The following is a 19,651-nucleotide window of genomic DNA, read 5'->3' as shown; positions in this document are numbered from 1 at the left end:
TGTCTACACATTTAGTGTAGCTACATGTAAACTCTTTCAGACAGTCCAGAGCAGCATGCTGACAGACAGAGCTATCAGAAAGGCCAACTGATTACCTTGATGGGCTTATGGTCTTATGTGGGTGTTTTATTCTCCTGACGTGACCATCTGTTGGTAAAGGTAAAGGCTTTGAGGGAGGAGAAGGGGATCTCCAATCCTCTTTGTGCACTCAGCTCCTCTACCTGGTGAGGCAGGCCGTGTTTCGACAAAACGTCTCGGTTCATCATGCTAACACCGAGGAATACAACAGAAGATTAGGCACACCAACTGAATCACGTCTCGACAAGGCAGAGTTCGGACTGAGATGAGCATTCTTTACAAGAGACTTTAAGCATCTGTAACCAAATGCAAGGACTTCATCTACTACATCCACTGCCAAATGAAAAAGACAACCACAATGGGTAAATAGTTTTTTTTTTTTTTCCCTCATTTGCTGTTGTCCTCTTTGAAAGCCTAAAAAGCTTGGACAATATATTTTCAGTTATTTCTTGGTAACCATACTACTGGCTAAAATGGGCTGCTCCCCTTCCAAGGGTCAGCTTTTTACTGGAGTGAGCAAGAAGGCTCTTATGCCAGCGCCACCAAAGTCTGATAATGATTGTGCACTATCAGAAGAGAAAGATCATGCACACACTGAAAAAACAGCAAGTGTTTTGCTGGAGGAGCCTTTATTGTTAGATGAGGGTGAAATTCATGAAAACCTTCAAGAAAACTTTGATGAGGTACTCTGCAAGACATCTGCAGTTGTTTGTGAGGGTGTTAAAGATGAATCTGGTGAAAACATGGCTTCTCGGTATGAAGTTCTTCAAGAACAGTCTCAACCACAACAAATACTACATGAAGAAAAGGTGGACAGAAGAAAGAAAAAAGTAGGGAGAAGGATGAAACTAAGAGAAAAAAACAAAAAGACATTTCAGGCTAAAATTGACCTTCCTGAGGACATGGTAAAAGCCCACCAAGCAGCATATGCTTTCCTGAACCCCAACATCTCTAGATATGAGGCCCTCCTTCATCTTCTGGACCAGGCAGCTCAAACCCACCTCTCCTTGCAACCTATGGTAGCCATGGTAGTTATGCATTATGATGAAATCAACCAAACCCTAGAAGAAATGGCTACAGAAGGTGAACAGATGTTGAGATTGCATGGGGACCACATGGCATGGCCAGCGATCCTGAGAAAGGCTCCTCTGCGTCATTGTGCAAAGACCAGTAGGGAAGCTCTAGGGCCAGCAGAGCCTCCACATCCAGACCTGCTACAGCAGCTTCTTCAACACTCTACTGAAAAAATGGGTCTCGTTGCAGACTCTGTGACAGGCCTGAGCACTACTGCTCTAGAAGAGGCAATTGATTACTTTGGTTCCCTTTCTGTGATGCTAAAGGAGAAACTGCAAGCTAAAAGGACTGCAGAAGGCAGACTAAAACAGATTCTCATGCATGTAGAAGGAGCAGCTGTGCGTAAACTCAATCCAGAAGATGCAGCATTGCACAGTGAGGACAGTGGGATTGGTGGCGAGAATGAAAGCTTGACCGGGTCGGAACGACACCAACGGCACAGGGAGAGCTGTGGATCCACCAGTTCCAAAGCACAGAGTCCCCCCAACAAGTCACCTGATCAGGTAACCCTAAATGGTGAAGAGGAAGATGAAGATGGTGATGATGATGACGAGGAGGAGGAGGAGGAGGAGGAGGAAGATGAGGAGCATGTTAGCGTTGATCAAACAAATAGAAAATGCTCAAACTCATTTGTGCCATCCCCTGGTCAGATGTGTATTACTTCAGCTCTCAAACAAAGACAGAAAACCTTGAGAAAAGAGAAATTGCTCAAACGCCCCCAAACTGCAGACAATGGCAGTAAATCAAAAATGAGGCACATTCATTTGCGTCAGTCACGATCTCTTGAGTCTTTACCTTCCAAGGTAGAAGACACCTTGTCATTGAGAGACAATATGAGGAAGATAGAAACGGCCGGTAAATGCCTGGAATCAGAGAGAGCAGCTGGAGGAATAGGGATGATAAAGGCAAGGCTGCGGCGGCATTCATCCGGGGGTCCGAGTTTGGAGAGGGGGCCCATGAGGGCCAGCCAGCCATCCATGGCATTTCAGGTGTTTGCCCCTCAACCACCTGGGCGTAATGCTGTAAAGAGGCTAATCAACACTTTTAGCCAAGGGCAGGACAATAAATCCAATCCTGGTTGCTCAAGTGTTCCCACCCATGTGAGAATTCACAGGAAGAGTCGTTTTCCTATGCTGTCAAGTGCTCAGCCCAGCCTGGTGAACAATGGCAATAATAATAACAACCGCATTGCGGGCCAGAACAGAATTCTTGACAGGTCTGAAGACATGGATATGGACAGCCTTCCACCACCTCCACCCGAGGTGTTGATGGACAACTCCTTCGAGAGTACAGAGGACTGTCCTGGAGATGGTGATGAAAGGGAAGGTTTGAGCAGAGGTCGCGCCGCCATGAGAAAGAAAGGTGGTGCATCACAGAGATTACAGATGTCAGTGAGGTCCATGATGGCACTGCCCAACCGAGGCAGCATCCGGCAAGGCTGCCTGAGACAGGATGTTGTTGTAGGGCTACATGAAGACCAGCCACATGGAGCAGACCCTGAAATGGTAGAAGCTGAAACACTTTATCGTCAGTCACGGAAGATCATCCACTTACGTGATGCTGCCGCATCTCCTGCAAAGAAAAAACAGGACAATTTCCAGAGATCCTTGGCCAGTCAAGGGGCTGGTTCAAGACAAGGAAGTCATGACACTGCTGAAGGTGATTCCTTGGCCCCACGCCCCTGCAACGTCCCACCGACCACACCTCCTGTATCCCGGGCTCGACTGCCACCATCTTCATCTTCCGTGTATCACAGTCTACCCAACCAAAACTTCTCATCTGGAGGCCAATTCACAACGCCCTCTTCCCCCACATCACAGAGGTGGATGAATGAAGAAAACGTCCCAATTCTGACGTCTGTCTCTTTTGCCAGTGCCCGCTCTGTGTTTTGTCAAGACTCTCAGTCAACCCTCCAAAATAGAACTCCCTCCTGCACCTCCACACTGCCTCGGCCATGGGGGGAGTCATCCCGTGGAAGACTTTTAACCTCTCGCACTCCCCAGGCCTTTATCAAGCGCGGCTCATCAGGCAACAGGGAACCAAGTGACCAGACCTGCAATGATGCAGTCAGAGAAGAACCAGCGGAGCACAAGACTCCAACTGAGATGTAAGTTTCATACCAATTTAGCAGATGACCTTATCTAGAGCAACTAACAATCAGTAGCATCTCAAAGTTAAGTGCCTTCCTCAGTGAAGTTTGAACCTGTGACTTTGTGGTCTTCAGGTTGAGTGTGTTATCTCTAGGCTACTACCACCCTTAAACTGATTTTATTACAACTATTGAGGTAACTAACAAAATGTACGTAATTCCCTGAGAGAGAGAGAGAGAGAGAGAGAGAGAGAGAGAGAGAGAGAGAGAAAGAGACCGCATTTGGTACAAGTCAGATGGCAGATTGTGGTGGCTTCAGTCAACCTGTCTGTCGGAGCAATAAAGCCATACGTCATCCATCAGTTGTTTACTTAACTTCTTGAATTATCAGCTTGACCCATATCTGACCATGATGTCAGATCTGAGTACACAAGGAATGGGTATGGCTTGGATATATTATTTCCTGTACCAATTTTCATATTGTTATTATATGGGGGAAAGTTTCCTTCTAAAAACTAAAATTTATGACAAATGCACTTAAACACTTATCACACTGATAAGTGTATTCTAGTAGTGTTTGAACCTGACAAAATGAATATCTCCCTTTTTACCTTTTTGTACACCTAGTCCTTGTGTAAATAACACTAGTTCAAGTTAACATTAGCATGTAAGCTTTTGTAAAGTAGAGGTTCTTGCAACGCACACCTCATTTTGATCGAAAAGCTTCATTTTCAAAATATAATTATCATTTTTTTTACACTTTATATTCAGTTTCATACATTTGTTTTAAAATGAAGACAACAATTACACACAAACTATGTAGTATGTAGTTCTGTAGACATAAGTCCATCAACTCTCTGGCTTTAAATCTTCTTATGAGATATACTAAGAGAATGGCCAACACTAAGCTTAATCCCGCTCAGATTTAGCCTTCCCCTGTTTGCATCCCACAGGTTGTTTGTGATTGGACAACCTGTTGCTTAGCTACAGTAACTGGCCTGATGCCCTAGTTCACCTTTTCTTATACTTAAGACCTGCCCTCTCTGCCATGTGACAGGACGGAGTCTAGTCCAATGACAGAAGAGGTATAGCTGGACAGCCAATCGAACCACAGGGAAAATGAATCCCACAACAAGCCTTGAGGATCAACACAAGGAGGAGGAGAATTTCCATAGTGTGTTATCAGGTGAAGAGGTGGATCCAACGCAGATTATGGATTAACAGGGCCTTCGGGTTAAGACTATTTCCCGACTTTCACTCCATGTGTGGAAGCTGTTCCTGGAATATTTCAGTAAACCTGTTAAATTTTCTCCTGTTTGTAACAGTAAATAGGCATCATTACATAGACATTCTTTTTATACTGCCTTTTTGTGGTTACTTAACTTTTTAAGAACCTTCATACGTTTTTTTTTCCCAGAAGAGATGGTGGAATCTCATTTCAGTGAATCTTTCTGTGGAAAATTAAATACATTGAAATGAAAAAAAGAAGAAATTCATGTTTACATAGATTTAATGTTATAGGAGTAATTAAATGTATAAATAAATATTGATGAAATAGCCGCATATATAATTCATAAATAAACTGTAACTTTTTAACAACAAAATCATAAATTATCAAATTATAATATTAAGTGCTGTGGTCTTTTTTAAGTGTTATTATTAAATGTTTATTTCATGTTCATCTTTGTGTATTCACATTAATACAATTAAAATTGTGTGAACTGTAAAAATTCTCATCTGAATTATTTTGCTGAGCATCTACAAAGAAAAGGTTATTCTTGTAGATTATGATATATTATTTAATTCTAATTAATACATCATATATTCCGAGCTAAATAAAGCACCAAATCAGTCTGTGAAATCAGTAATTTTACTACAAAACAGGACAGTCATTCATCAAAGTAGGCAAGTGAAAACAAAAGGTGAAGAGACAGATAAAAGGGTGGTATGTTAAATAAACTATAGCTACGGAGTTTGATTTTCCATCTAAAATTAGATATAGATTTGGTATGGAGAATCTCTTATAGTGGTAATTTAACACATTCTAATGTGCTTTTAACTGTATGCTGGGACTAATGCTCTGTGCTTAGTTTGTACTAAATTACTATCCTTGAAAAAAGGAGGCAATGGAAATAGAAATCATGGCAATGCAGTGGAGTAATTTATGCCAAATGAGTGTGTAATAGTTGTGCAATTTTCAAAACTTTTAATTTGCCTTTTGTTTGTTCAGATTTGATCTTATACAAAATCAGAGGCAAAGTCTTGTATTGAGTAGACTTAATCAGGTGTAAAATGTGGTCCGTAAGCAACTCCTGAAGTGGTCCGTAAGCAACTCAGGAATAATGTATAAAGTTGGATCAAGCCCAGTGTCAAATTCACGATACTGCACACTATTAATAATTTAGATCCACTGTAATCGATATGCTACACTTCTTACTCTAGGGAGTGAAGTGTTAAAGCATGAGTTTGCATTTCAAGTATGAGCATCATAAACTATTAATGAGAGAGCAATGGACCAACCTTTATAGTTTGATTAAATCAATTGCCAAATAACTCCTTAATATAGTAAACTGTCAGAGTGCATGTGGTTGGAGTTCATCATGCATATTAAATCCACAAACACAAACTAATAAACACAGACCACATCTTCTGCACACAGAAAAAATTAAACTATTATATTATATTTAATGTCATATTTAATGTTGTATTTCAGTTTCAATGCTGACAAAAGGCCATTAATTTGCCTTTTAGAATGTACACTCAGTCACGCCTGCTGAAAGATTTCCACACACGAAACAAAGGTGCAGGTAAGTGGGTTCTATTGGGTGTAGGGTTTAAGATGTATTGTGCATGGTGATTATACTGTGAAGCTTGAATGGTGCATTTGAATTGGTTTTATTGGCTTGTGTTCTAGAGCTTAGGGACGAGGAAATGTTCCACTCAGATATTTGCACTCATTTGTTTCACTGCCAGGCACATTATGTGTACCTATATGTATATACACTAATAGATAGATGGATGGATGGATGGATGGATGGATGGATGGATGGATGGATGGATGGATGGATGGATAGTTAGATAGATAGTTAGATAGATAGATAGATAGATAGATAGATAGATAGATAGATAGATAGATAGATAGATAGATAGATAGATAGATAGATAGATAGATAGATAGATAGATAGATAGATAGATAGATAGATAGATAGATAGATAGATAGATAGATATCTTGCACATCCTGAAATCAGCTTAATAAAAAGCAATCCTTTAGAAGAGGAGGGTTTCTAGGTCCCCAAAACACAGACTCAAACTTCCCTGCCCAACTTCTCCTCACACACTCTTTTCTTCTTTCATCCTTGAGATTGCAAAAAGCAGCAAGGTGGTTGTTGAGCCTGTGAAGCTCTTGGAAAGCAATCTTCACATCCAAGTTCTCCTGCGAAGCCTTCAGTGTGGCATCATTAAAAGGAAATGTCAGTATGAAGTCTCCCACCCTACAAGGAGGGACACTCACATCTTGGGTTTCAACCCATGTAATTATTTGTCGCTGATATTTGTGAATTGAGGGTAACTTGCACATATTAACAGTTTTATGTCCCTCCAGATTTGAAACACACCTGTTCTTGGACTTTGGCATCAGATGTCTGCTCTGAGGACAATATAAGGGTTCCTGTGCACAAGAGGCAAGGAGTGTCCTTTGACAGGTCTCTGAATAGCATAGCCCACCCGATTGGACCAGTTTGTCCTCATTCTTCTCAAAGCTGGATCTTGGTTGACTGTGACTTCTTTTCTGTCTAGTGAAACCAGGTGTGTGTTTGGGTATCAGGTACACTGGAGAGGTTTTAGTCTGCAAGGCCTGACTGTAACAAAGGTTAATGAATCTCTTTGTCAGGTACCCCCTCTGTCTAAGGCCATCCATCTGGCTGTAGTTCATCAGATCAATCAGGTCATGGATCAAAGCCTTCTTCACAGTATTGTCAGCTGGACAGTCCAGAGACAGAGCAGGACTGTAGTTCACTTCCAACAGCCATGGCTTGAAGTTTTCGTCTATCAGGACATCAAACCCCAAGAGCTCCACACAGTTGGGACTGAAGGGTGCTGAAGGGGTGGCTGCAAGTAGAGTCAGAGTGACAATGTTGTTTATCTGTTGCCAGAGGAGGAGTTCATTAGAGTTTTGGCTACGAAGAAAGCAGCGGAATTTGTTCAATGTCCACTTACAGCCTTGTCCCACATGTTCCTTATCAGTACTATAGCGTGGGCCAAATTTGTTAATGCTCGTGTTGGTCAGGTGAGCAAAAACGTTGTCCAGTGAAGTAAGGCTGAACTTCTCAGTGGCAAAGCGAACCAGGCCCTCTTGGTGTATGTAAATGATAAGGGGACAAAAGCTCTTCACACAGACATAGATCCGAAGGTCAAATTTGTAGCCTGAGATCAGAAGAGGGTTGCTGATGTACTTCTGTACGACAACTGGGGAATCATACACCAAGTCTTTGATGTCCCTGAAAACAAATATGCCCCGACCTCTCGATAGATCAACTGGCTTGCAAATCCAGTATGTGGCCCTTCCTCCATTAGCAAGATGGTGCACTGTGTAAGCCTCCAAAAACCTTGTGTAATCATTTGGTAGGATAAAAGCAACGGGACTAAAATTGTACAAAGCGGACCCAAATGCACCCTTCATTCTCCTCAGGTTTCGTGCCAGGCTGTCCTTCCGAGTGATGCCCACCACCTTCGGGTGGTGATTGAGCCTCTGCCATGGCTTTAAGTTCTGATAGTCAGAGTTGTGAAAAGCCGACACTCGCCAGTACAGGTTCCAGTCATCTTCCTTGTGCATCTCTTCATCATACTCCTCCCATCCCTGCTCAAGAAGGACCTTGCGGACAACTGAAGGAGTGCCCGCATGAAGTCGGAATACCAGTGGGGCACTGTCAGACATGCTGGATGTCATTTCGAAGCCACAAACTGCAATAAATTACCAAATAATTACCAGATAACATATCATACAAATAGTCATAATAACTAAAATATGTTGATTTTTATCCTAATATCAGCACTGCTGGTAGTTTTCCTGGTCAGTTCTTGTAATACTGATTAGTACAGTGGAGATGATGACGCTTTATTCTGTGCACTATTCCTTATATGCAAGCAATAAATATATGATTAGTCATAAAGTACGCGCAAATCTTCCCCGGAACGGATAACGCATTATTGCACGGAGAATGAACATGGACAAGAGTTTAAGACAGCTTTATTGCTATCACGTGACTACCGAGTCCCGAAGCGTTTTTTTTTTTTTCGATTAAAATAATAAGCAGTCCATTCTTCAACATCGCACTGTACACCTTTTTTTTTTTTTTAATTCTGAACAAACGAAATTGAGCTCAGAGTATCTTACCTCGATCCGGGCATGCGCGCGCCTCCCGGCTTTCACCTCGCGAGGCTTTCGTCTCGTTGCTAGGCAGCGCATCGATGACCCCTGCGCGTGCAGGTCACCTGTCTCCACGTTTAAAGGCGTGGCCTACTCAAGTAATAGTTCAAAAGTACTGTCAAAGTGTACTATTTCGATATTGTTATTACTTAATTGTTCAAGATTTCGGACGTAATTGTTCAGTCACTGTTTTTTGGTGAAAAATATATAGAGTAATTCTGCTTTATTTTAATCAGGTTTTGAAGATACCCCATATATTGGCACATAGACAGACCGTACTGTACAACTGTTTAAGGCATCAATAATGAAAAATGCAATGAAAAAAAATTAAGTTTGAATACTGATTTAATTTTGATTTATCAAAAATTCCCCTTTTTCATTGAAATACATTGTATTTAAAGATATCTGCAGATGTTCGCAAAGGTGTGACAGTGCAACATGCGACATAAAATAAAAACAACATATACCCTCTCTGCCACTGTTAACTATGACTTTTTCTTTCTGAAGTTACAGACTCGTTTGGAATTTAAAACATCCCATTCAGTGTGCATAGATAGCACAAGACTTTAAGGGAAATTGTTCAAAGGAAACACACCACATTTATAGTCTTGATAAAGCCAGCTGATTCAGGTTCCACAGGCTGGATTAATAGACGAGAACATAGGGGAACAAAGGTGACATTAAAACAAGGCAGAAATTAAAACCATTAGCTGGCCAACTGACAAAACTCCCACTCATGCTGACCCAGTTACGGCAGGCAAATCTCCTGAAGCACCTGGGTGTCATCGAGGAATCTGTTTTGAAGCTGAAAAAGCGTGTTAACGCTTTATCAACAGCAAAGACAAAGCTGCCAAACAACATGTCACCTGACATAATGGGGTGAAAGGTTGCAATTTTTGCGTCCCACAGCATATCCATACCACATGCTGCTGGTTTAATGCAATTTGAGATAAATGCCTTTGTTTCAATATACTCATTTTTGCTCCTTTGGTGGAGTCTGGCAACATTTTAACCAACTAGGACAAATGAACAACCGTTTGCAACCAGTTCCAGTCTAAACTTCACTTGAGTGACAATGCTGGTACATAATACTCTTATGAAATAATAATAAAAAAAATTAATTATTTAAAATTTGAATTAAAATGCTGTCAGTTGTCAGGCACAGGGAACTGGCAATGAGCTGAGAAGACAGACAGGTTTCAGGGGTAATTCCAGTACAACGTCCTCCTTCTAAACAATGCTAATGGTATGTACTGGTGCATTCCAACCTCAGCCACTAGTGTGCCTACCACATAGTGGAACCTTCCAGAAGATCATTAGATTTCACGGGATGCATTTCTCTAAAATGTTAAAGAAACATAAGAGTCTGTTGAGAAGAGTTAGTCTGCGGCAAATCGCTTCTCCAATTTTCCTAAGAATGGGTGAAATTGTCATAATACCAGGCAAAACAGTATACGATTGTTTTCCCAAAGCCTGTCGGGACATACTGTGATTTTAGAAATAAACGATATTCAAGAAATCAACCTTATCTTACCCCACTATGGAACATCAGCCAAAATATTTGCACAAGATGTCAGTACCTATAAAATTAATACAGTTTTATAGCAAATCAGACTCTACTGTGGCAATGATGGTGAAAGGCACATTAAAACATTACATTTACATTTACATTTACATTTACAGCATTTATCAGACGCCCTTATCCAGAGCGACTTACAATCAGTAGTTACAGGACAGTCTCCCTGGAGCAATTTAGGGTTAAGTGTCTTGCTCAGGGACACAATGGTAGTAAGTGGGATTCGAACCCGGGTCTTCTGGTTCATAGACGAGTGTGTTACCCACTAGGCTACTACCACCCTGTAAAAATGTCTTGTATTCATTAACATTTTATGCTGTGATGCAACACCAACATACTATTTTTGCAAAAGAAAAATTGTCCCAACATTTTACTAAATCTATTTTCTTATTATGGCTAATGGTAAAACTAGCTTGATGTCAGTTTTTGTCCTAATCAAACCACACTTTATCATTTACAGCATTCCCAGATTCTCTCCTGAAGTCTGGATCCTGGGGTCAGTTTTTACTTTTTCACTCCTTTCCAAAATTTCCAGTAAGCTGAGGCCTACCACTCCGAGCAGGAGAACTGCGAGACTAAGGTACAGTCTGACCTCCACACAGATGGAGCCACACATAGCGTAGGACACTGAGGAGGCCACTCCTTTCCACAGGAGATAATTGGCAAATGCTGCCTCCTTCTGGTCACCAAACAGAACAGCATAGAGTCCTGGAATTGGAACGGAAAATTGAGAACAATTTCCTGGCAAGCTAAATGACAGGCCATCCAGTCTATATCTTATCTACATTAATCACTAAAATAAATTGAGGTATATTTGCATTTAGTACTATAATTGAAATACATGGGTAGAAACATCCTTTAAGTATGTGAATTGAATGCAGTTGCATGATGGTCTTTGAGCTAAGACATCCATATCATGATCATGAATGGTCCATGTAAATGACAAAAAAATTGTTTATATATAATAATGTTACTATAATGTTACTAATAATGTGACTATAGATTTTGCATTATTATTCACATTTAGTAAACATGTTAAACGTGAAATTCCATCATGTGCAAACCTGCCAAATTAACAAATGCGTAACCAAATAGAGTGATCTGGATACTGTGTCTATTTATTTATATACTTTCCAAAAACTTTGGCCTTTTAATTATTTTATGTCTCATTGACTTCATTTATGACAAACATTATTAAACATGCATCATGATGAGTGATACTGTGATGCTGTAAAGTGGTGGTTGTAAAGAGATCATCTGCTCATTGTGGTTACCAGGCACTGTAAATAGAATTGCTTTAGTACATCAGCAGCGACGGTGAAGCGTCTATAAAGCATGTGCCACATAGACAAGCGATACAAAGGCCACTGAATTCTTTTTTCTGCATTTGCCTGTTTATTGATTTTAAAATGTTCCATTGTTCATCCATTTTTTTTCAAATATCTCAGACAATGTCAGACAAAAACACTTTTTTGTTAAAATAACAAAATATATATGTTGTGTACATATTGTGTACAGAGCAGCGTTAATACTATAAACTAAATGTGTTAATAGAAAAACTGAAAATAAATAATCCAGGGATATCAAATGCCTGAAACCACATATGAAACATAATATATTTACCAAATGAAATGTGAGTAAAATATATGTTTAATCTTGGAATTACTATAATTGGTGAATATTTTTTCATAATATTTTATGAATTACTATGCAAGTATTTATGCATTGGCAAAAGAACATATATCAGAAGATTAGAGATATTGAAACATTCTGCTTTTGTGCTGTACAAGAAATTGTTGTTATTGTCTCTTAAAGGATTTACTCCATAGTAAGTACATATTTGGGACATATTAAACATCATAAATTATGAATGCATGTATTGTGCTCTACAGTAAAGACTTTACAGACCCAAAGGATCATGAATCCGAGGTCATTTATAAGCAGTTCGGCCAAACTTCAGGCCAGAGTGTCGGTTTGTAGAGTGTAGGATGGCTGGGATGACATTTTAAGAGGACAGAAACATAAATGTGATGCTAGTGAGTTTAAGACTGAATTAAATGTAGCCATTTATGTTGTCTCAAAACACATACAACACACAACGTTAATCAATATCTATTTTGTGAATCAAACTCACAACTTTCTTATCACGTATAATCGTGCTGTGAGCTGTGGCCAGCAACAAGGGGAAATATTGAGCAAAATTCATATTAAAGTACCAAATCTTACATCAGAACCTAAAAATAAATACACTTTGAGCACAGACTGATGCTGGATGCAGCAATATTAGGCTGACATGGCACTTTCATGGTAGTGACAACGTCTCATGATTCTGAATCTAAATAGTACCTGCACCCTTGGCCAAATAAAGCTGGATGTCCCTCATCTCAGAATGTACCGAGCGTAAATGAATGCCTGAATCAGACCACACATTGTTTTCTGCAATTGTTCTGTAGCATGTCAGCTCTACAACTTGGACTGCGCCACAATAACGGTGTCTTTGCCGAGCTTGTCTTTGAACTCCTCCTGGTTTGCGTGTGTTTGATAGGTGGCCGGGGCCTGGGACTTCTTGTGTAACTGATACTCCACCCAAAGGTACGTTATCATGGTGAGTATGAGAACAGAAATGAGAATGTAGAGCTTGGTGGACAGGCAAATGTAGGTGCTGTACGCGAATGCTATGACAAACCCCAGGGATTCCCACATGCGATAGTTGGCAAACGCCGCCTCCTTGTGGTCAGGAAACAGAACTCCATAGAGGGCTGCAATTTGAATGATCGGCTGTTATTTCTGTCCTCTTCAACACAAATTTCCTTTTTCTTTCTCTCAACAACAGGCATATGCGGGTGTGCTGATTGAGGGTTTTTTGTGTTTCGGTTTTTGCTTACCATTAGTTTGGGTCTGCCATATTGCATCTGACATGCCCCAAAGGGCAGGGTACACAAAGAACACTGCGAGCTGGTCTGGATGTGGCCTCCAAAACAGCAGACTGATTATGCAGGAAAAGTTTGTTACAGCAGCTACGAGAGAACCAAAGAACATAAACCGTGCCGCAGTTATGGGTTTGAATGTTGTTTCATTAAATGTAAAAAAAGAATCACATCATTACCCAAACAGAACAATGGCATTCTTCCTGTGTAGCGTGCCAACTTTCCGAATGCAATGGAACACACTGAATTTGTGGCACCAAAGCAAATCATTGCAAAGCCAACATAATGTATGCCCAGCGCGCAAGTCACATAGTTCTGTGAAAAGAGGGAAATGGTACATGCATGTTTACTTAGATGACATTGCAGCAGCTTATTACATTTACACTTTACTTTTACAGTGTCTTGCTCGGTGACACAATGGTAGTAAGTGGGGTTTAAACCTGCGACATTGTGGTCTTCCGGTTCATAGGGCAGTGTGTGACCCACCAGGCCACAACCGCCCTATAATTAGCATTCTTATCTCTGATGCCAAACCCGGGAAAGGCGTAAAAATACTTGCAGCCTAGTCCTATTCTAAACATCACAATGGCAAATTCATGTTCTGTCAACTGGCAGCAAAGGAAGTTCTGCTCCGTCTGATGGCACACAGGACATGAGAGTTGGGAAAGATGATGATTCAGCATTACTTTAACAGGGCATGAACAGGCCCTCCAAAAGTTACTTGGAAAGAACCTTATGTGTATATATATATATAAAAGAGGATGTGTGACTAAGTAATGTGCAAAATGTGCACAACCCAGATAAGATGCTGGTGGTGCCCCATGAAAAGCAGCCACAAGAAGCCGTCCCATCACAGGAACACAAAATTTGAAGACGTACGTTAAGATTTGGGTTAGGGTGTGTTTCAGGCTTGGTATTCATACCTTGGTGTATTCTCCAGAAAGGAAGCTCTGCTCAAATCCACTGTACATAGTCAGTGGAATGAGGAGTATCAGTGTTCTGTTCTTCAGGAGCTTGAAGGTGGCTAAGAAAGTTGGCCAAAATGAGGTTCTGTTGCTCCTGAAATCCTTGGCCATGTCCCTGTCTATGTTGTCCAGCAACACAGCCACCAAGATGATGGCTAAAACCCCAACGCCTGTTAAGAACACGAAAAGAAACCATGATATCTACTACTCTTACAACACCATGATGGCTCACTTCAGTCTGTGCCAGTCTATGGTTGCTTCAGATTTACTGATAATCAACAATCTATCAGTCTATTTTCTATCGTTCACAGTTCCTTGCATCTATGATGTGTTGTGAAATCTAGTGGTGCACCCATCTGCTCACCTATGTAGGCACCCAGGAGCGTGTTGATCAGGTTCTGCGCTGGTCGTGTGGTATTTGCTGTGGGGATGAAATCCTCCTCACATGAACCTGCCCCACAGTACTTCAGATTCTCCTCTGGGATTTCAGCTACAAACAACATCATAATTGAACAATTGAACAATAAAATGAACAATAATTCAGTTTGGCAACATGGCAAATCATATATTTCAAACCAATGAATTGAATTACTTACTTATGTTAGCATCTTGACCAAAAATGAGAGACGACATGAGGTTTCCCCACACGGCAGAGGACTGGAAGATGAAGAAGAAGATGCCAAAGTACATATTAATGACATCCTCAGCTTTTTTGCTTTCTTTCTCCGCCTGCCTGTTGCCGCTGATGGTGAGATAGGTGCATTTGGCCGACCACAGGGGAGACCCTCCCAGCCCCAGTATTGCAGAGGTCGGGATCAGAGTGGCCCTGGGACACAGAGGGGTGGAAGGTCACAGTCTGGTTTTATTTTAGAACTTTCCCTGAGCAATAGCAGGTCAGGTCAGCACTCAAGATTGTCTATTCTTAGGCATGATCTTGGTGGGGTCATTCTCGTGACACACCACTTAATCATTTTGTTAAGGGCCACAGTAGATTAGAACATAATCTTACTCCACCACACAAAACACACAATTTAAGTATTTATTATTACACTTAAAAAGGGTTTACATTATTTATTTACCAGCCTGGGTAAAGATTCCCAAAGGAGTATGTGACATAGCAGCCCATGGACACCACGATGGTCCACTTGCAGCCAATGTTTTTAATGAGAATGTGTGGGAGGAACATGGAGGACAGGATGAGTGCTCCGTAGATGACACTCAGAGAAATCACACCCATTCCTGCCTCGGCATTCAGACTGCTCTGTGGAGATGGAAATAAAGTTACAAAACTGTAATGTGCTCATTTACAGATTCTTAACTAAATGTAGATGCCTTTTATTTCTTCCATAGTGTGTACTGGACTTTCAAATTCCCCATGTTCAATTTATAAATAATGTATAATATAATAATAATATAACAAAAAATCTGCTTATAGAAATACATCTTTATTAAATGTAATCATTTATTTCTTCTCCAGTGTAAAATAAAAGGCTGTATTATGATGTTTTAATCTAAATAAAAAATTCCATATTATCTGAGAATAAATTTTATACCATTTATATTTTGCTATCATGACCTAGTTGTGTTCTTTTTTAATCACTTATTTTATTTTTATTACTATGATTTGTATACTTTTTCTAAAGGTGTGCATTGTAATTCATTACAATTCATTACAATGCAAAGATACATAAAAAAAACTTACCTGCAAACTTTGCAGACCCCCATATGCCGTGAACAGGGATAAAAATCCAAAAGATACAACAAGGACATTTTTCAGATTTCGAGAAATCATTTTTCTCACTGTGCTGTGTTTTACTGAAGTGCAGTAGAACCAAATGCAGCTGATCTAAAAATGTCTTCATATACTCAAGCCAGCCGGCCGTGGCAGTCAAAGTTCACTGCGCGGAAACCATAAAACCGTCAACATGAGTGTTGCCGAGCAAAAGGTTTCTTATCAAAATGTCTTTTTTATCAATCATTAAATGCAGAGTCAATATCGATGTTTGACCTCTCAGGAACGTGCCGCTGTGGATCACTGGACAGGCTGCTGTGACTGTGTGTGGTGGAGTTACTGTAAATAGAAGGTCAGGATCTGGGACCCTGACACAGTGTCATACGCCGTTCTTCTTGTCAGACTCGCGTCTTTATGACTTCTTGGAGTTTATCGGTCCATGTTGAGGATGTCTTGGCATTGACCTCCTAAGATATGCTGAGCAAAGGTTAATACACATTCTGTTGTTATGGGGTTTGCAGGAAAGAGATACGGATCTGTCATGATTTCCAGAACATTGTCCCTTTCCAGTTTTCTATGAATGTTTTTTAATTTAAACATACTATACTGTCTAATTATTTATTCAACATTAGTGATACATTTCAATTACAGAAAATGAACAATAATAATAATAATAATTCTGATAATGTGTCAAAACCATTGTGTATAGCTCTTTAAATTGTATATACCCAGACATCACAATTCTCCCAGAATTTCTGTGAGTCTCCTTCATATTGATTATACAAATTTAATAAACTAACCCAGAAACTAGAGGAAGCAAACAAGAGAATGCAGACGAGTAGCATGTGCATCACGCACTTGAGAGAAGCGCGCCCAAGATGGAATGAGAGAGAGAGAGAGAGAGAGAGAGAGACAGAGAGAGCTTATGTGGATCACTGCATGTGTTGCCTGTTCATGTAGCCCATGCTAGACAAAGAGGATCCTAATCAGTTTACTTAAAAAAGATTGTGATTGGTTGAAAGGACGAATCTTTGATTGGTTAAAGCATTTGTGAAACTAAGAATGTCAGGACTGTCAAAAATAACAAAAGCAAATCTGCATAGAGAACCAACAATTTACAAATTAAAACATCCACACAAGAATTTAATTCTAAAAAATATGTTTGTACAGAATACAATACTACATTGCTCTCTGCATTTCTGGATTTTGGTTAGTGTACGTTTGATTAATGGCAGTGATCTGATTCCATAAAAATAACACAATCCGATTTCAGTGCCGGCAGGATTTTATTCTTGTTATGACCTATGTTATCTCTTATAACAGTTATGATAGCTGTTATCAGTTCAGTGGAGCATCGTGGCAGAGGGAATATATATATGAAACTCATTTCACCTCAGACTTAATAAAAATGTATATTTGTTTAATGAGAGTGAAAATAATGACTGTGGGGTTGGGTGACATTGCAAATCTCTGGGGGTTAACTTCCCTGAAATGAGTCTTTGCAGGTTGGGGTGTCTGTTTATCTACCTCTACCTTAAAGCCAACTGAAATCTATGTGGGACGGGCCTAGGTGTAACTGCTTTCCTTCATCAGGCTAATGAGTGTTCTGTACAACTGAATCAGTATATTAACACCAGTTAAGGTTTAATCCAACGCTCACTATATCTTGTTAGATAAAATATTAGTTTGCAATGCAAGGGTGATTAAAAACAACAATGCAGAATTTATAAGCAGCTCAGAAGATTTTTCCTGAAAAGGTCATGCAGCAAGACCAAAGATCACTACTGCACGTTCTTTTAATTCACCCACAATTACAGTGATTGCAAATGAAAATGATAAGATTACGTTGTGGCTGAATGGCCGAGGAGTGCATTGCCGTGCCAATACAAAATAAAAAGATACATCTTCTTTTCTTTTTACAGGCACTTATCATTGTAAAGTTATTCTCATACACTTAAATACATTCTTTCAAGGCTATTAAAGTGTTGAATGGGTGCTCCACCCTACAACAAGGAAATAATCCCTACAATATGTTAATGGATGTCATTTAAAAAAACCTTTCAACTTTACTGTAGTTTATGGCCCACTATTTTAATCACAGACAACAGTGAAAGTAGAAGCAAAAAGTCCGGCCGTTGACTTTTTTGATTTACCCAAATTTTTCAAATAGTCCTTTCAGTAGTTCATTTTAGCTCAACTGATTGTTGCTTTTTAAATTGTCATTATTGTAGTTAGTTGTTGTTAGATGATTTCAAAGTTGTCCATCGCATTCACTACTCTCATTTATGTGGTATTCTGAAATACTTGACAGCAATAGCAGAATTCGTGGAAACTGAAGTGAGAACTTGCTTTTATCTCATTATATGCTGTCTTTTAATGTCCTTCGCCAGAGCAGGAAGTCAATCAAGCCAGAGTGCTGCATCCACTGTGAGGTGTGGAGCTCTACAATAGACAGAAACATGTGACCTCCACAGTAAGTTGAACTTAATTCAGGGTTAGGGTTAGGTTTAGGGTTAGTGTCAGTACCCAAACTGTACCCCTTGCTTGATAGGTTCCACACATCCATGAGAATGCATACTAAACCTAACCCCACCCCTAAACCTAACCCTAACCATTGGGCATGTGTTCGCATGCATGGAACGGATAGGGAAAGTGGCGCGGATTGGGCACTGACAGTTAAGTTAGTGATAAGGGTAGGTGTGGCGATCACGTGTTTCTGGCTACGTGTTGGGAAGAAAGAGAAGTCAAGATCAAGCAGGGTTGTCTGATCAGATGTCAGTCAAGGCAGAGGTACCATGCAGGGAGGGTCAACGAGAGCAAGTGGGCCTCGTATCGAGAAGTCAGTGTAGCAAACCAGAGGTTAATCCAAAATGCAGTCGTCCAGGGAAGGCAAGTCGCAAGCACGGGAACCAATCAGGGATAGCGGCAGTAGCACAGAGTATAAACCATCTAGTGCCGAGAATGTATTATCTTCTTCTTTGACTTAATTAAAGCAGTTATCCAAAGAAACTGCAATAGAAATGGGTAACACACTTTTCCCTCCCAACACTTCTGTCAATCACAATTGCCTGTATTATATTTTCCTCTAAATACTGTTCAGCCCAGTGTGTCCAAAATTAAGTCAAAATTAAGATTCCTCCCGCACTCTCATCTCATCATATTTTTCATTGCATTTTATAAAACCGTTGTCCTTTCCTTTCTTCACTTTCTGAATATGCAAGTTTTTCATTTAAGCTTTTCATCTAGCCACATTCCCCAAAACTTGAAACATAGGGTGGTAGTAGCCTAGTGGGTAACACACTCGCCTATGAACCAGAAGACCCAGGTTCGAATCCCACTTACTACCATTGTGTCCCTGAGCAAGACACTTAACCCTAAATTGCTCCAGGGAGACTGTCCCTGTAACTACTGATTGTAAGTCGCTCTGGATAAGGGCGTCTGATAAATGCTGTAAATGTAAATGTAAATGAAACATTCTGATTGTAAAGTTTCATTGTAAAGTTTCAGTTTTAAATTACTGTTGTTACTTTTCATTGTAAAAAAAATAAAATAAACATACTTACATTTCGTCGGCTGAAAATGTAACACCCCACTTGTATAACCATTTCTCTGTTTTGTAATGGCCTCTTGTAGTTTCCTTACAATAAACTCTACATTCCTTCCTCTTTTTAGATTGCACCATCACCTGCAAACCCCAACACATTCTCAGCATCATTTAGCCTGAGAAGTTTAATTAACAATTCCTCCTTTCACATCATATCGAATGATTACCCAACGTCAAAA

General features: G+C 40.1%; 3 protein-coding genes across 8 annotated transcripts; 1 reads left to right on the top strand and 2 right to left on the bottom strand.

Annotated features, from left to right (window-relative positions):
• Nucleotides 1-151: 151 nt before the first annotated feature.
• Nucleotides 152-4,971, top strand: pcare2 (photoreceptor cilium actin regulator 2). Of its 2 annotated transcripts, XM_029002696.1 has the most exons (3): nucleotides 152-440; nucleotides 573-3,259; nucleotides 4,299-4,971. In XM_029002696.1, exons 2-3 carry the CDS (start codon nucleotides 609-611, stop codon nucleotides 4,330-4,332), a joined length of 2,685 nt encoding a protein of 894 aa, XP_028858529.1. In that variant the 5' UTR covers nucleotides 152-440; nucleotides 573-608; the 3' UTR covers nucleotides 4,333-4,971. The 2 variants fall into 2 exon arrangements, with proteins under 2 accessions (XP_028858529.1, XP_028858528.1); XM_029002695.1 differs by lacking the exon at nucleotides 152-440 and having other exon boundaries at nucleotides 447-3,259.
• A 1,034-nt stretch (nucleotides 4,972-6,005) lies between these two features.
• ttll2 (tubulin tyrosine ligase-like family, member 2) lies at nucleotides 6,006-8,188 on the bottom strand. The gene is made up of 3 exons (XM_028953432.1): nucleotides 6,967-8,188; nucleotides 6,578-6,756; nucleotides 6,006-6,011 (listed from the first exon to the last, which is right to left on the bottom strand). The coding sequence occupies exons 1-3, from the start codon at nucleotides 8,186-8,188 to the stop codon at nucleotides 6,006-6,008; spliced, it is 1,407 nt and encodes a 468-aa protein (XP_028809265.1).
• A 3,621-nt stretch (nucleotides 8,189-11,809) lies between these two features.
• unc93a (unc-93 homolog A) lies at nucleotides 11,810-19,588 on the bottom strand. 5 transcript variants are annotated; one of them, XM_028953338.1, is made up of 9 exons: nucleotides 16,145-19,572; nucleotides 15,839-16,034; nucleotides 15,216-15,397; nucleotides 14,733-14,962; nucleotides 14,501-14,626; nucleotides 14,095-14,306; nucleotides 13,351-13,486; nucleotides 13,130-13,261; nucleotides 11,810-13,003 (listed from the first exon to the last, which is right to left on the bottom strand). In XM_028953338.1, exons 2-9 carry the CDS (start codon nucleotides 15,926-15,928, stop codon nucleotides 12,708-12,710), a joined length of 1,404 nt encoding a protein of 467 aa, XP_028809171.1. In that variant the 5' UTR covers nucleotides 15,929-16,034; nucleotides 16,145-19,572; the 3' UTR covers nucleotides 11,810-12,707. The 5 variants fall into 5 exon arrangements, with proteins under 5 accessions (XP_028809171.1, XP_028809174.1, XP_028809172.1 ...); XM_028953341.1 differs by having other exon boundaries at nucleotides 15,839-15,845; XM_028953339.1 differs by having other exon boundaries at nucleotides 15,839-16,345; nucleotides 19,432-19,536.
• Nucleotides 19,589-19,651: the final 63 nt, after the last annotated feature.

The sequence above is a fragment of the Denticeps clupeoides genome, chromosome 14, assembly GCF_900700375.1.
Source record: "Denticeps clupeoides chromosome 14, fDenClu1.1, whole genome shotgun sequence".
Classification (NCBI taxonomy): domain Eukaryota; kingdom Metazoa; phylum Chordata; class Actinopteri; order Clupeiformes; family Denticipitidae; genus Denticeps; species Denticeps clupeoides.
This window is presented reverse-complemented; position numbering and strand designations above follow the sequence as displayed.